General features: G+C 38.8%; 1 protein-coding gene across 3 annotated transcripts in view; it reads left to right on the forward strand.

The window, feature by feature from the left end:
* The window catches only part of COL4A2 (collagen type IV alpha 2 chain), a 178,849-nt gene that overhangs the window by 142,546 nt on the left and 22,699 nt on the right, over positions 1–13,604 (forward strand). For all 3 annotated transcript variants that reach the window (XM_072135559.1, XM_072135561.1, XM_072135560.1), the window contains 7 exons: positions 1,715–1,876; positions 4,501–4,671; positions 8,918–9,061; positions 9,867–9,989; positions 10,128–10,309; positions 11,393–11,456; positions 11,544–11,618. In XM_072135559.1, coding sequence (XP_071991660.1) covers positions 1,715–1,876; positions 4,501–4,671; positions 8,918–9,061; positions 9,867–9,989; positions 10,128–10,309; positions 11,393–11,456; positions 11,544–11,618 — 921 coding nt within the window. The remainder of the gene's footprint in view (positions 1–1,714; positions 1,877–4,500; positions 4,672–8,917; positions 9,062–9,866; positions 9,990–10,127; positions 10,310–11,392; positions 11,457–11,543; positions 11,619–13,604) is intronic.

The raw sequence follows: 13,604 nt of genomic DNA on the forward strand, positions 1-13,604 counted from the left end.
TTTTGCGACTAAACACCAAACTAGACATGCATCAAGAATAACCATAGTTTCCTCATTTATTCTACCAATCCAGATGTTTTGCTGCACCTAATAATCATTCATCATTAGCAACCTGTTCATTTAGGCACAATTTAGGCGCAAAAACACTCCAGCCTGAAGGTGGCATTACCTGAGAAGCAACACTGAGCTCTTGTGCAGAGCAGTGTATCCCCAGCAGCAGAGCTCAGCCAGACACTACAGACACTACCTGCAGCCTCTGTTTACAGTTCACGACCTTCTATTTACAATAATCTGCAAAAGCAGCAGCTCAGAGCAGGATAGAAGAGAAGTTTGTAGGATTTTGCAGAAACTACAGAGAAGTTTTCCCGTGTAGCAAGATGACCACACTGGTGTCTGAGGAGGATACTGCCCAAAATTACAGGGGGCAGCAGAAGATCAGCACTGGAGGATACCCTCCAGGAGAAGACACTGCTGAGGAGATCACTGGTTGAAGCTTGTCACACACTTGGGCCCTTCAGTGAGTATTATTTTCATGCTGGGGTGTGGGAGAGAAGCAGAGAGGAGCATGTAGGAGGATTACATGTAAGTGCCCAAATCTATCATTGCACCTATATTGCGCCTAAACTGCGGCTAAATTGCACCTTAAGCAAAGTGATTAATAAGAGGCAGGAACTCAACTCATCACAGATGGTTGTAGATTGTGATAATTCTGACGCAACAATGATACATCTGGCCCAATATACCACAAGAAAAAAAATCTGAAAATGTTAAAACATTCCAAAGTTATAACAACATGTCAGGCTTGACACAAAGGGCTGGTCAGGAAAGTGCAAAATGGCCAAGCCGTTAAGGAGTTAAGATATTCCTCATATCAATTGAATGGGGAATAAAATGTCCAGAGTGCCCAACATAGTTTTAAGTTGGAGTTTTCACAAAACTCATTCAAAAATTTTTTGTGGTTTTATGAAAAAGCCACTAGTGCAGATTTGTCATAAAGGTAGACACATTTATGTATAGTATTTTACAGTCTAATTCTGAATTATATATCTGTTGTAGTTTAAGTATGTCTACTCTTACATTGCCTATAAGTTGGCTTAGTTTTCCCCATACTAATAAGCTACGTTTTTGTTGCAAATTAGCCCACACCCCCTTTTTCCAAGGCCGCGGCTCCTTTGTATTGCCAGTTGCAAAACACTAAAATAATTGTGTAACAAGGTGTATTGACCACAAATCACAACAGATTTCAGTTGTAAACATAAATCTATTCAGTCCCTTAACAAACAATCATTTGAAAAATAACATAACAAATGTTATACTCCAGACGTCCACTAGTGTGGTGAAGCCAGTCCCAGGTGAGTCCCAGAGTGTGAGGCATCATACCTGCTTATCTGATGGCAGATACTACCCAGCTTTCTTACCTGGCCCATGTACAGATTGCCCAGAAGGGCAAAATAACAGGCTTAACAAATATATAGAGAATGCATTCCATTCTAGCTTCTACATATTACCGCTCAATAGTGGCCACAGCACCATATTATTTTACTGACATTTTCTACTGCAGTGAATGTATCAGCAATTTTATATTTAAAACTGTTTTTAATGAAATCAAATTTTACTTCATGTGACATTTTATTGTGTAGGTCATCTGTAATGATGTGTTGATTATATTTTACATTTCTGTTACACGTATCAGTAACTATAATGTTCTCCCTAGGCATCAATGGTATACCTGGGACTCCAGGACAAAAAGGTATTCAAGGTGATCCTGGAATTCCTGGTGTTCCAGGCTTGCCAGGACCATCAGGTAATGGTGGATTTCCAGGAATGCCAGGAAAACAGGGACCACCAGGAACAGTTGGATCCCCTGGACTTCCAGGTGAGATTACTTTATTTAGTTTAGAAGGATGATTGCACAAGCTAGAGGTGAATAATATTGGAAATGCATCACAAATGGTGTCAGATGTATACCATTTGCCAGTTCCCTCTCTAGTTTTTTTTTCCTGATAGTGTCACTGTTATTTAAGTATCTAGTCATAATAGTGAGAGTAATACCGGCACTACCTTCGTGGAGCCCCTCCGTCCACGGTGTGTTTGTCACATAGATCACGGGCAAACGTCAATGGTGCTCAGCTTCTGAGTTCCAGTACAATTCATAAGAAGGTAAATAGATAAAAAAGCGGAGCGGCACTCACCGGAGATGTCTTCAAACATCTCTGCTTTTTTATCTATTTACCTGCTTATTCAAGTATCTAGTATTACATTTTAGCGCAGCACACAATTGACATATAAACTTTTCAAACATTTAGTCCTCCTGGTATTAGAAGAATATAGACTGTGAGCTGGTAAGAGATCTTTATCTCTTATGGTACTTTCAGCAGCTGTGGGTGGTTTTTCCTAGGGTTAGATGTGTCTAGAAGTATAGTTACAGGCACAGAGGGAGATGGAGATCTGGAATGAAAGTAAACTTGTCAACATGAAAATGGAGTTCAACTTTCAGGCATCATTATATAGAGAAGAAGGAAAAAATATCCAGACTGAGTATATCTAAAGCAGTCCTACTCTGTGATTGACATATCATGACAAATACCATGCGTTTGCAAGTTAACTGAATAGGACTACCAACATGGCTCCTATGTGTACAAAGAGATAACATTTGAACTAATTTAAAAAGGTAGATGTTTTATTTTTCACTGTCATCTTATAAAAGCCATGTCTTTTTCTTTTTTGCATCAATTGAGTTAGTTGAGGTTTTGTTTTTTTGTGGGACAACCTGATCTTTTCAATGGGTTTATTTGGGAAAGCCGTAAGTATTACATTTTGTTTCTTTTAATTATGGTACCTTTTTCTGAGTGCCAGGTAACTGTGCTACTATCACTATGTTTTATAAAATTTTTATATGGCATTCACTGAGCGGGTTAAAAATTCTTTTGATTTATTATTCATGTCATTACAAAATTGCTAATACCAAATATATAATGTTATATGTTTTTGGCCATAATCTTTTATTATATTGGGAACACTGCAATACACACCTCCTATTGAGTCCTGCCTCTGGGATTTAAAGTGTAACCGTCATTCTGAGCAAAAAAATTAAATAAAATACATAATTCTGCTCCATGTGTCCCTGGGAATTATTCCTAAAAGTATTTTGCCTCTCGGCCCTCATTTAGTACCTTTTTTGGCCCATAGCAACCAGGGATTCCAGCTCTCAAAAAACCTACAATCAGCAAGATGGAGGGGCGGAGCCTGCCACCTCATCACAAGCGCCTGCTGCTGACCAATGACACCATATCCATCTCATATGTATCTACTTAGCCCATATCTATCTATCTATCTCCTAGCCATCTATGTATATCCCATCTATATCATATCTATCTATCTATGTATGTGTCTATATCTATCTATCTATCTATCTATCTATCTATCTATCTATCTATATCCTAACTCTCATATCTATATCTAAGTAACACTGCAGCACAGCACATGAGAGGACAGCTTGGAGATTGTCTCCTGCTATTTCCTTGTGTGAGGTGATGGGGGGGAGGGGGGGCTGCAGTTTCTGTCTGTGTGGATTATGTGCTTATGTACAAGTGTAGGGAAAGCTGAGGAGAGATAAGAATGTAGGTGCTTGGTCACTACATTAGTGATAGCTTCTCCCTGCACATGGCTGAGTGCTGGGGCAGTGATACATGAGGTAATCAGCTGTGTGCAGGGAGGGGAATGGGGGCGTGTCTCTTCCTCCATAGCCTCAGCTTCTTTATGAAGACAGGATGTCCATAGCAACAGACATATGAGAGTATACTGACATCTAGGGGAAGTCTGCAGAATACAAGAGGAAGGAGCAAGATTTGGGTAACTAATCCAATTGCAAAAGTGCTTAAAATTACCTGCCCTACAACATATCAAAAGTTTTTTTAAATGAGAGTTACACTTTAAGCTGTATTCACATATATCAGTTGCAATCAATTTTTTTATAAATCATATCAATACAACTGAAGGTAAAACTGCTGCAAATGTGCTCATTTGAGGAGAATGAACTGATGGAAACTGATAAATGTGAACAAACCTGTTAAAAGATTGTGACTTCTAAACATGGTTATACACCATGATGTACTCATTCGTCATGGTTAATTTGGGTAAGGTACATCATGGCATGCAGGTACAGGAATCTTATCCTAGAAAAATGATTTGTTTTCATGGTCACCTGGTTACAGGCAGTCCTCAGGTTACGTACAGGATAGGTTTCTTAGGTTTGTTCTTAAGTTGAATTTGTATGTAAGTTGGAACTGTAACTAGGGGTTGTCTGCAAGTTTGGTTTCCTTAAGTAGGGGACCGCCTGTACCATGGAATACCCCTATAAAGGCAGGTTGGGCATGGAATTTTTCTTTACTGCTTCCTAGAAAACCATATGTCAGTATTCCCAGTTCCTTTTTTACATTTACAATAATTGCACTGTAATATATTAATTTTTTTTACTAATATTATTATAACACTACACAGGTTCTACCGGACAAAGAGGAGAAGAAGGTGTAAAAGGTCAGCCTGGACAATCATGGATAAAAGGGGAGCCAGGAGATGTAGGAAATGTAGGCATTATTGGGATAAGAGGAAAACCAGGTGAAACAGGCTTTCCTGGTTTGACTGGGATGGATGGACACCCTGGTGCAAAAGGTAAATGTCAACCACATGAATGTTATATATATATTTTTTTAACTTTACATCAAAATCTACCATCAAAATCAAACAGCATAAACTAGGAACACTTACTCATAGATCCAGGTACTGTTCTTATATTTGTCATCCATGTCCTTCTTTCTTCTAAAGTCAACTTTTAAAACTGTGCTAATGAGACTGAGGGGCTCCTTGGGGTGTTACCAGAGCCCCTCAGTAATGCAGCTTCACAGGCTGCTAGACTGTCTCCCCCTGCCCCTGTTCCCTACACACTCCCCCTCCTTCAGACTGACGTAATCTCACCGCAGTAGAGGAAGTTTCAGCACATTGTGGGAAAGATAAGTGCTCCTGCACAGTGTAAAAGCCTGTAAATCTGCAGCACAGTGGGGCTCTGTGCTGAAGCTCCTCAGGCTCATTAGCATAATTTTAAAAATTGATTTTACAATGAAGGAGCCATTGATAAAAAATATAGGAAAATTAGCACTATCACTGTCTGAATCTATAAATGTCAGTGAAGTGTCCCTGGTTTATCATTCTTTATATATACTTAATAAAGCTTTTGTGTCTTTTTTTATACACTTTCTTATGCAGTGAGCATTGTACCTGAACGCCTTCTATCCTCTGTCCACTGCAGACAGGTAGAAATGCAAATGATTACCGTATATACTGGAGTATAAGCTGAGTTTTTCAGCACAAAAATTGAAAAAAAAACTAACTTTTCTCACCTTTCCGACGGCCCCCGCAGGTCATCTTCTTGCTTCCAATGCTCTGGTGCCTCTTTGGGTCTTACGGCTCCTCTTCCGGTTGTTTGGCTCCTTATCGGGTCCCCTTGCAATGCCAGCAGCTCACAAACAATGGCGTCGGAAAGCGCCTGACGTCATTGTGTGTGCCGGCTGTGCACGAAGAGCTGAACAACCCGAAGAGGCACCGGAGCATCCGAAGCAAGGAGAGAACCTGTGGGGGGCGTCAGAAAGGTGAGTACAGTGCTATTTTTTTTAATCAAAAGCTTATCATACTCGGGGCAGGGGCTGGCTATTTACTGCAGGGGCTGGGCTGGCTATTTACTGCAGGGGGTTGGGCTAGCTATATACTGCGGGTCTGGCAGGCTATATTCTTGGGGGGAGGGGCTGGCAGGCCAGATACTGGGGAAGCTGGATGGGTATATATTGCAGGAGCTGGCAGGCTATATACTGGGTGGCAGGGGCTGGCAGGCCATATACTGGGACGTCTGGCTAGCTATATACTGCTGGGGCTGGCAGGCTATACTGGGGGATATGGGCTGGTCAGCTTTATACTGGCTGGAGTCTGTGACCACTGCATTTCCCACCCTAAGATTATACTTGAGTCAATAGGTTTCAGGTTTCCCCAGTTTTTTGTGTTAAAATTAGGTACCTCGGGTCAGCTTATACTCGAGTATATACGGTAACTCTTTCTATATATAAAGCATATTTCCTTGATGATTTAACCATGTAAGGAGATAACACTATCCAGAGACTGTCTGTAAAAAGATATATCACTTGACACTTTATGATGTTCCTTTATCTTTCAGCTGTTAGTGGAGAATAGGAAAGAAAACCGATTTACACAAATTCTCACTGCATACCTGTAGTGTACTTTTTATATTTTTGAATCCCCTCAATGTGGTAAAAAAAAAGAGTTTTGAAAAATATATAGGAGCTCTGTGTGGGTTAACAGAGTCCCCCTGGGCGCTGCCTTGTTTTCATTTATGTGCACCTCCACTCCTAGTCAGCCCGCCTCATCCTGCCCCTACTCCAGGTGGAGATCTTGGTGATTTCACCACTTTTCTGCATGGAGTCGGTGTGGGACGAAGCGGGAAGCTGAGGAGAGGAAGAGTGCATAAATTAACACATGTCAGAGCTCAGAGGAACTCTGTTAAAGCCCACAGAGCCCCTAATCCTCATTTAAATATTTTTTTTTTTACCAAATTGCTCGCATTCCAGGATAAAAAAAAGACTGGGGAATGAAAAGGAATGAATTGAGATGCACATGTAAGTGTTAGTGGACTACCATCAGTGATTATGATTGTAGAATTCCTTTAAATAAGAAAGAAAGGCAGAGGAAAAAGTAGGACACATGAACATATTTCCTTAATACAGGTTACTATTATTATTTACTTTATATTTTAGAGAACCTGTCACCTCTCCTAATATTCTTGCAATTATAAATAGTCATAATTCTCATGAAATAACAATTCTGGACCATTTTGTTTCAAAGCTTTTTGTGGTACCTTTTTTTATTACTCATTGAAAGCCATCAATTAATGGTCGATTGTGTTTTACCATTTCTCTTTCCCCACACTGTCTGATACTCTCAGCACTGATTGGACAGTGACAGACTATGAAGGGATACATTAATTTATGGTAACAACACATTGTCAGTTTATTCATACATTTCTAGCCAGTTAAATAATATTAAAAATGCTAACTGAGACTTCCAGGGAAGATCTGTGTATTTGGGTTAGAAATTGTATTGGTGATAGAAAACAGAGGATTTGGTTTAAGTTACCAGTGGAGTGCCATGGGAGGTCAGTACTGGGCCCTTTTCTATTTAACATTTTTCATAGAAGCAATAATTCTTCAATTAAGGCCACCATGTAGGCATGTGGAGAATTATAGCCGTTGATGCTCCACCAGGTAATTATGGGAAATAGGCAAACACGTTTTCCAGGATGGGACATAAATGGCAGTTCTCTAACACCAAGAATGACTTTAAAGAAGCCATTGACGACTATAAGTCTCCACATGCCTACAAGGCGGCCTTAATTGGCAAAATCTCTGTAAAGAGAAGTTTTACTTCCTGACCCTAGTCAGTAGCCTTTTACTCAGCCAAACCAGTTCCCTACGCTGTACTGAGGAGACCCCACCAAGTGGGAACAGTGCTGTTCACAGTTGGAAATGTGTTCCTTCTGGGATAGATATAAAGGTTTGGATTAACCACACAACATGTCATTAGGCTTCTGTAAAGTCATGCTTGGTGTTGGGGGGGGGGGAGGGGGCTGCCTTTCAAGGTAGGAAAAATAGACATTGGGGCAGATTTATCAAGCTGTCTGAAAGTCAGAATATTTCTAGTTGCCCATGGCAACCAATCACAGCTACCCTTTAAAATATTCACCAGCACTGGTAAAATGAAAGCTGAGCTGTGATTGGTTGCCATGGGCAACTAGAAATATTCTGACTTTCATAAAGCTTGATAAATCTGCCCAATTCTTTTCCTTTTCCCATCCTGGAAAAGAATTTGCATATTTCTCATAGAATGTTTTGAGAGTTCCTACATTTGCAGATGACACTAAGCTGTATAATGAGTACAAAGTCAAATAGTATAATATTACAGAGGGATTTGTGGAAGCTGGAGGATTTGGTAGAGAAAGGGATAATGAAATTTAATGTAGATAAATGTAGGGTTATGCACTTGGGCAATAGAAACAAAAAGTACAATTATGCTCTAAATACTTGGTAAAACTTAATTTAATGTGACCAAAGTTAGGCAACTGCTAATAAAGCACAATAAAATGTACCAAGAGATGCATATATTCCCATGGTAAGGACATAGTTTTGCCCTTATAGAAATCACTGGTGAGACCAAATATAGAATATTGTGTACAGTTATGGTCGCTAGTGTATAAAATGAACATACTGGTAGTAGAAATGGAAAGGCTGCAGTATTGAGCAACCAAGCTTATTAGAGGGAATGGGCAGACTAAAATACAATTATAGATTGCTAAACTTAGGGTTATTCAGCTTAGAAAAAATAGAGCTGAGGGTGGACCTCATTACAATGTACAAATACCTGGATCGGCAGTACAGGAAAGTTTCCACAGATATTTTTATACCCAGGCCTGTGACTAGAACCAGCAGGCATCCTCCACCTCTACACCTCCACCATAGACAGGGATTCTTTACTGTAAGAGCAGTGAAAATGTGGTACTCTGCCGCAGGAGGTTGTTATGGCAAATACTGTGTAAAACATTTGTTTTGTTTAATTTAACTGGTCGGGCTTGATGGACATGCATCTGTTTCCATCCTTATCTACTATAAATAATATGATTAATCAGAAGAGATTCTTGGAGAACAAAAGTATTTCCTTTAAGAAACATGTCAGCAGTCCTGATATTTTTTTTAGTAAATACTTTTGTTCTCTAAAATATACTGAGATACGCTAAATTATACCCAAGTCGATCCTTTAAAGCTTAAAAGTGACTTTCTTTTTACCAATACATTTTAATTAGGAACAAAGGGTTCCCCTGGCATGGCAGGATTCGAAGGAATGAAGGGAGAGAAAGGAAGACTAGCATGGAGTGGACCTAAGGGACAATTTGGAAATGCTGGTGTCCCAGGACTTAGAGGGTTTCCAGGAGATCCAGGCACAAAAGGTCAGTTCTGGAAACAATGGGGTAAATACTACCACATCTTTGCTATCTGTCACCTCCCAATATCCCTGAATAACTATCAAACTGGAGAATAGAATGCTTTAAGTTCTCTTGGAAAAACACTCGATATTTTAACCGAAGGATATCCATAAAATGGCCCAGATATATCAAAAGTGAGACAAACTGCCTCACACCGGCGCAAGGTCTTCAATTATCTGACGCACCATGCACTGCTGGTGCACCTTTAATACACAGCATGTGATACAATTCTGTCGATTCACTGTAATAAATGTGTCGCAAACTGCAGCTAAGCACTAACCCGCCCCTTTAGGTGCACATTTTTCTGTCTTGTTGGATATAGTGCAGCCGCAACACAAAACTGGCGCAGACACTTTATAGATATATGTACAAGTAGTTCACACGTTACTATATCTCAGCCAATGTGATCTATGTTTCTGTTAATACTTATAACAAGATAAGTACAGATATAGAATATCTGAACTAGTTTTAAAGATATATTATTTTGTATTTGAAATATATTATATGGTTCATAACTCTGTTGTGACTTTCTTTTATCTGATGATTAGCAAAAATAAATTTACATATAGAAGCAAGTGAATCCTTTCTTAAACATTTCCTAAACTTGGATCTGTCAGTCTAAAAACGAGTTATGGTAAATTTATCACAGTGCAGTTTGGTGCATCTTTAGACAATTTTATGTAGCTTTAGACATATTGGTCATTTTCTAAACATAGAGCTGAAGTACTGTAACAAAAATAATATTTCAAATCTCATTGAAACCATTAAGGTGATCGAGGGGAAAGTGGTCCCCCTGGCCCTATACCAGACATAAAGCCAGTAATGTTGGAGATGAAAGGACAAAAAGGAGATTATGGTGAGCCTGGAATGAAAGGCTATGCAGGAGCTAAAGGTAAGGATAATACGTGTATCCAATAAACATTATTCAAAATATTATTTTATATTATTGTTATATAAATATTATTAACTTCACATTTTAAGTTTCAACTGAAACAAATTTACTATTATGTATCATTCTTTTATTCTTTAGGATCTAAAGGGATGCCAGGTCATCCTGGGCAGTCTGGACATCCTGGCTTACCTGGAATGCCCAACTATGATCAAGGTGAAAAAGGAGTAAGAGGAGAATTTGGGCATCCAGGATTTCCAGGAGTTCCAGGACAAGTTGGCCCACCAGGCATTCGTGGATTCCCAGGATTTACTGGACCCAGAGTAAGTTAATCTCCTTGGCAAGTGTCAAAAATGTTGTATTTAAGGTCTCTACAGACCATAAGGAAATATAATAAACAAATTGTTTCAGTATCAAAAACAAAAATTTTTTATTAGTATACCGATTAAAAACATTAAAATCCAGATAACAACACAAACCATAGACAAAACTGTTCCCCCTCGTAAATCATACCAATCTTGCAGCACTGGGGTCCTGGGTTCAAATCCCACCCAGATCAACATCTGCAAAGAGTTTGTATGTTCTCTCCATGTTTGTGTGGGTTTCCTCCGGGTACTCTGGTTTCCTCCCATGCTCCAAAATATACTGTTAGGTTGTTTAGATTGTGAGCCCCATGGGGACAGGGACCAATTTGTCATGCTTTGTGCAGCGCTGCTTAATCTGTGTGCACAATATAAATAAAGAATTATTATTAATTTAAAATTGCACACAACCCCCAGAGGAAGCTAGTAATGCTGTTCTCCCTGGGTCTGTATTCAACCTTTTATTATATTTTCAGTTTGTATTTTTGCCTTCCCTTGTCTTGTCTTCTCTTGGTCGTTACATTCTGCTTTTACACATGACTATACTATATGAGTGTTTATAGTGTTTAACTGGCTATTTTGGGTTATGTGCAATTTTCAATAGGTATGTTTTTAATCAGTTTACTAATAAAGATTATTTGGTTTTCAATTGTGAAAAAATTTCTTTGTGACAATTCTTTATGGTGTGTAGGGACATTAAATACAATTTTCTGGGATTTTTTGGAAAGTAGGTGCATAGCTGAAGAGCAAATACAAATGCCCATGGAGAGTTTTTTGGTTGTTCCTTGGCAAATGTATAATAAATGGTCGACATTTTCCCAATCTACAAAATAAAATTTAAAAAGTAGCATTTACACCTTGTATTATTCTTGTTTAATTAGTAAATTAGGATTAAATTAATCAAAGGTGTATATTGTTCATATATTCCAAATTCTCTAAATCAGATACTGAGATACAAACTGCTTAGGTGCACCCCCACATTTTACATTGAGGTCCATCCAAGACAATGCCATAAACACTATCATTAATTGTTATCATACACAGGGTTCAAAGGGTATGCCTGGTCTTTTTGGTCTTCCAGGAGAAAAAGGTACTTTTGGAGATAAAGGTAAGCCCTGCCTAGATGATGATTATTGAACTGGCAATAAAATTGAGCATAAATGGATTTATAGCTGTGTTGCATTTCTTATCACAGGAGAAAGAGGAGAAACTTTAGAAATTCCTGGCGAAAGAGGAATCAAGGGTTTGACAGGAGACAGTGGATTACCAGGTACATTTTCTTTAAATAGATAGTCAGCTATTGAACTCAAGAAATCAGATGAAAACTGTGCATGGATGTTGGAAAAATTGAAGAATAGTTTATGACGCATCAAAAACATCATGTAATAGCATACATTATCTCATCTTCATGCTTTTTTGTGGCAATCTAATAACTTGAATGTTGCATCATCCTAAGTGAAGGTTTTTTTTCAGGAATCTGAAAGGTTGGAGCAGGGTTAACAAAAAAAGAAGTAAAGGTCCCATCCGTAACTGGCAGATATCTCATGTACAGTCATAAAGGGGACTCTCCCTTATGGGACCATACATACTGATTGTCCCCTGGGCAGTTCAAGATCTCAGGTGCTCTTTTACGGTTTCAGACAGGGGGCCCAAAGATCTCTGCTCCAACATTTACCCAGCCCAGGCTTGACATTTGTTCATGTGAGAGGAGCCTAAGAGGGGCTTTTTTTGCTGAAAATTTGTGGGTGATCATCTAAGGATCTCAGCTCCTGTCAGAGTTAAAGTGCACCTGTAAAGTTTATAGATATAGCTGAACATTCTGTTTCTCCGGCAGCTTCCTGTCTCAACCCTCTTCCCTGTTAGCCTGACATACAAAGACCCGAGGCTGTCTGATTTTAACCCATGTATTACAATGTCTGTATGGCAATATATGGTAGGATCAATCAGACAACCTAGGGGGTCTAAAAAAAAGAAAAAAAATAGAATTGATATAAATATAAACAGTAAAAATTAGAAACATTTTAGGTATTGCCGCGTCCCAAAATGCCTACTCTATTAAAAAAAAAATAATGGCTTTTTCCTGTGTTTAATCTTGTAACGGAAAATAGCGCCCAAAGTCGAAAATGCCACTTTTTTGGCCATTTTGAAAGACTTAAAAAATTCTATAAAAAGTGTTTAAAAGGCTGTAACGTCCTTAGAATGGTAGCAGTGAAAACATCAGCAAAAGTTTTTTTAAAAATGACACCACCCACAGCTCCATACACAAAAGTATTTAAAAGTTATTAGCTCCAGAGGATGGCAACATGAAGAATTTTTTTTTTGTACAGGAGTTTTTTTTTGAAAATGTATGAAAACTTTATAAAAACCTATATAACTTTGGTATCCCCTTTATCGCACTGATCCAAAGAGTAAAGGAGAGATGTCATTTAGGGCGCATAGTGAAAGCCGTAAAATCCAAACCCACAACAAAATGGCGAAATGTAATTTAAGGTTTTTAATTTAAATGCATTAACTGCATTTGGTTTTAACACAATAAAACCAAAATAAATTTAGTTTCCCATGATCGTACAGACCCAATTAATATAGGAGATATGTACACAAATGCTTTTTTTCACTGCATTTGGAATTTTTTTCCCACTTCCAAGTACACGGCATGGAATATTAAATACCGTTACTGTGAAGTGCAATTTGCTACACAGAAAACAAGCACTGACACAGTTATTTACATGGAAAAATAAAGTTATAGGTTTTTGAAGGGGAGGAGTGAAAAATGGCAACCCAAAAACAAAAAAAGGGCCAGCTCGTGAATCTTATGATCTTCCTGTGACAGTCTGACAATGTGTCGCATGCCCCATGTTAAAGGTGCACCAAAAAAAATGGTGCATTCTGTCAGAGCAGTGCAGAGGGTGCCATATTCATGAAGAATGTGCGCCACAAATCATGAATCTGGACCACCCTGCACACTCCACAGGTAAACTGTACATAAGTGTGATAAGTGGAGGGAATAGGAGATTCAGTCTACAGATAGAGGGGTCACAGAAGGGTAAGGGGGTGTTGCTATGCACTGTGCAAGTCTTTGCTCAGTAATTACAGGAAACAGCAGCAGCTCCTGTTATGTCTTCACTGTCTAGACTCCCCATTCAGCTGCTCAAATTAACCCCTTACTGACAATGTCCTTTTTTCGATTTAGCATTTCCATTTTTCACTCCCCTCATTCAAAAATCTATAACTTTTATATTTTACCATGTAAAAAGCT

This window comes from Engystomops pustulosus, chromosome 2, assembly GCF_040894005.1.
Source record: "Engystomops pustulosus chromosome 2, aEngPut4.maternal, whole genome shotgun sequence".
Classification (NCBI taxonomy): domain Eukaryota; kingdom Metazoa; phylum Chordata; class Amphibia; order Anura; family Leptodactylidae; genus Engystomops; species Engystomops pustulosus.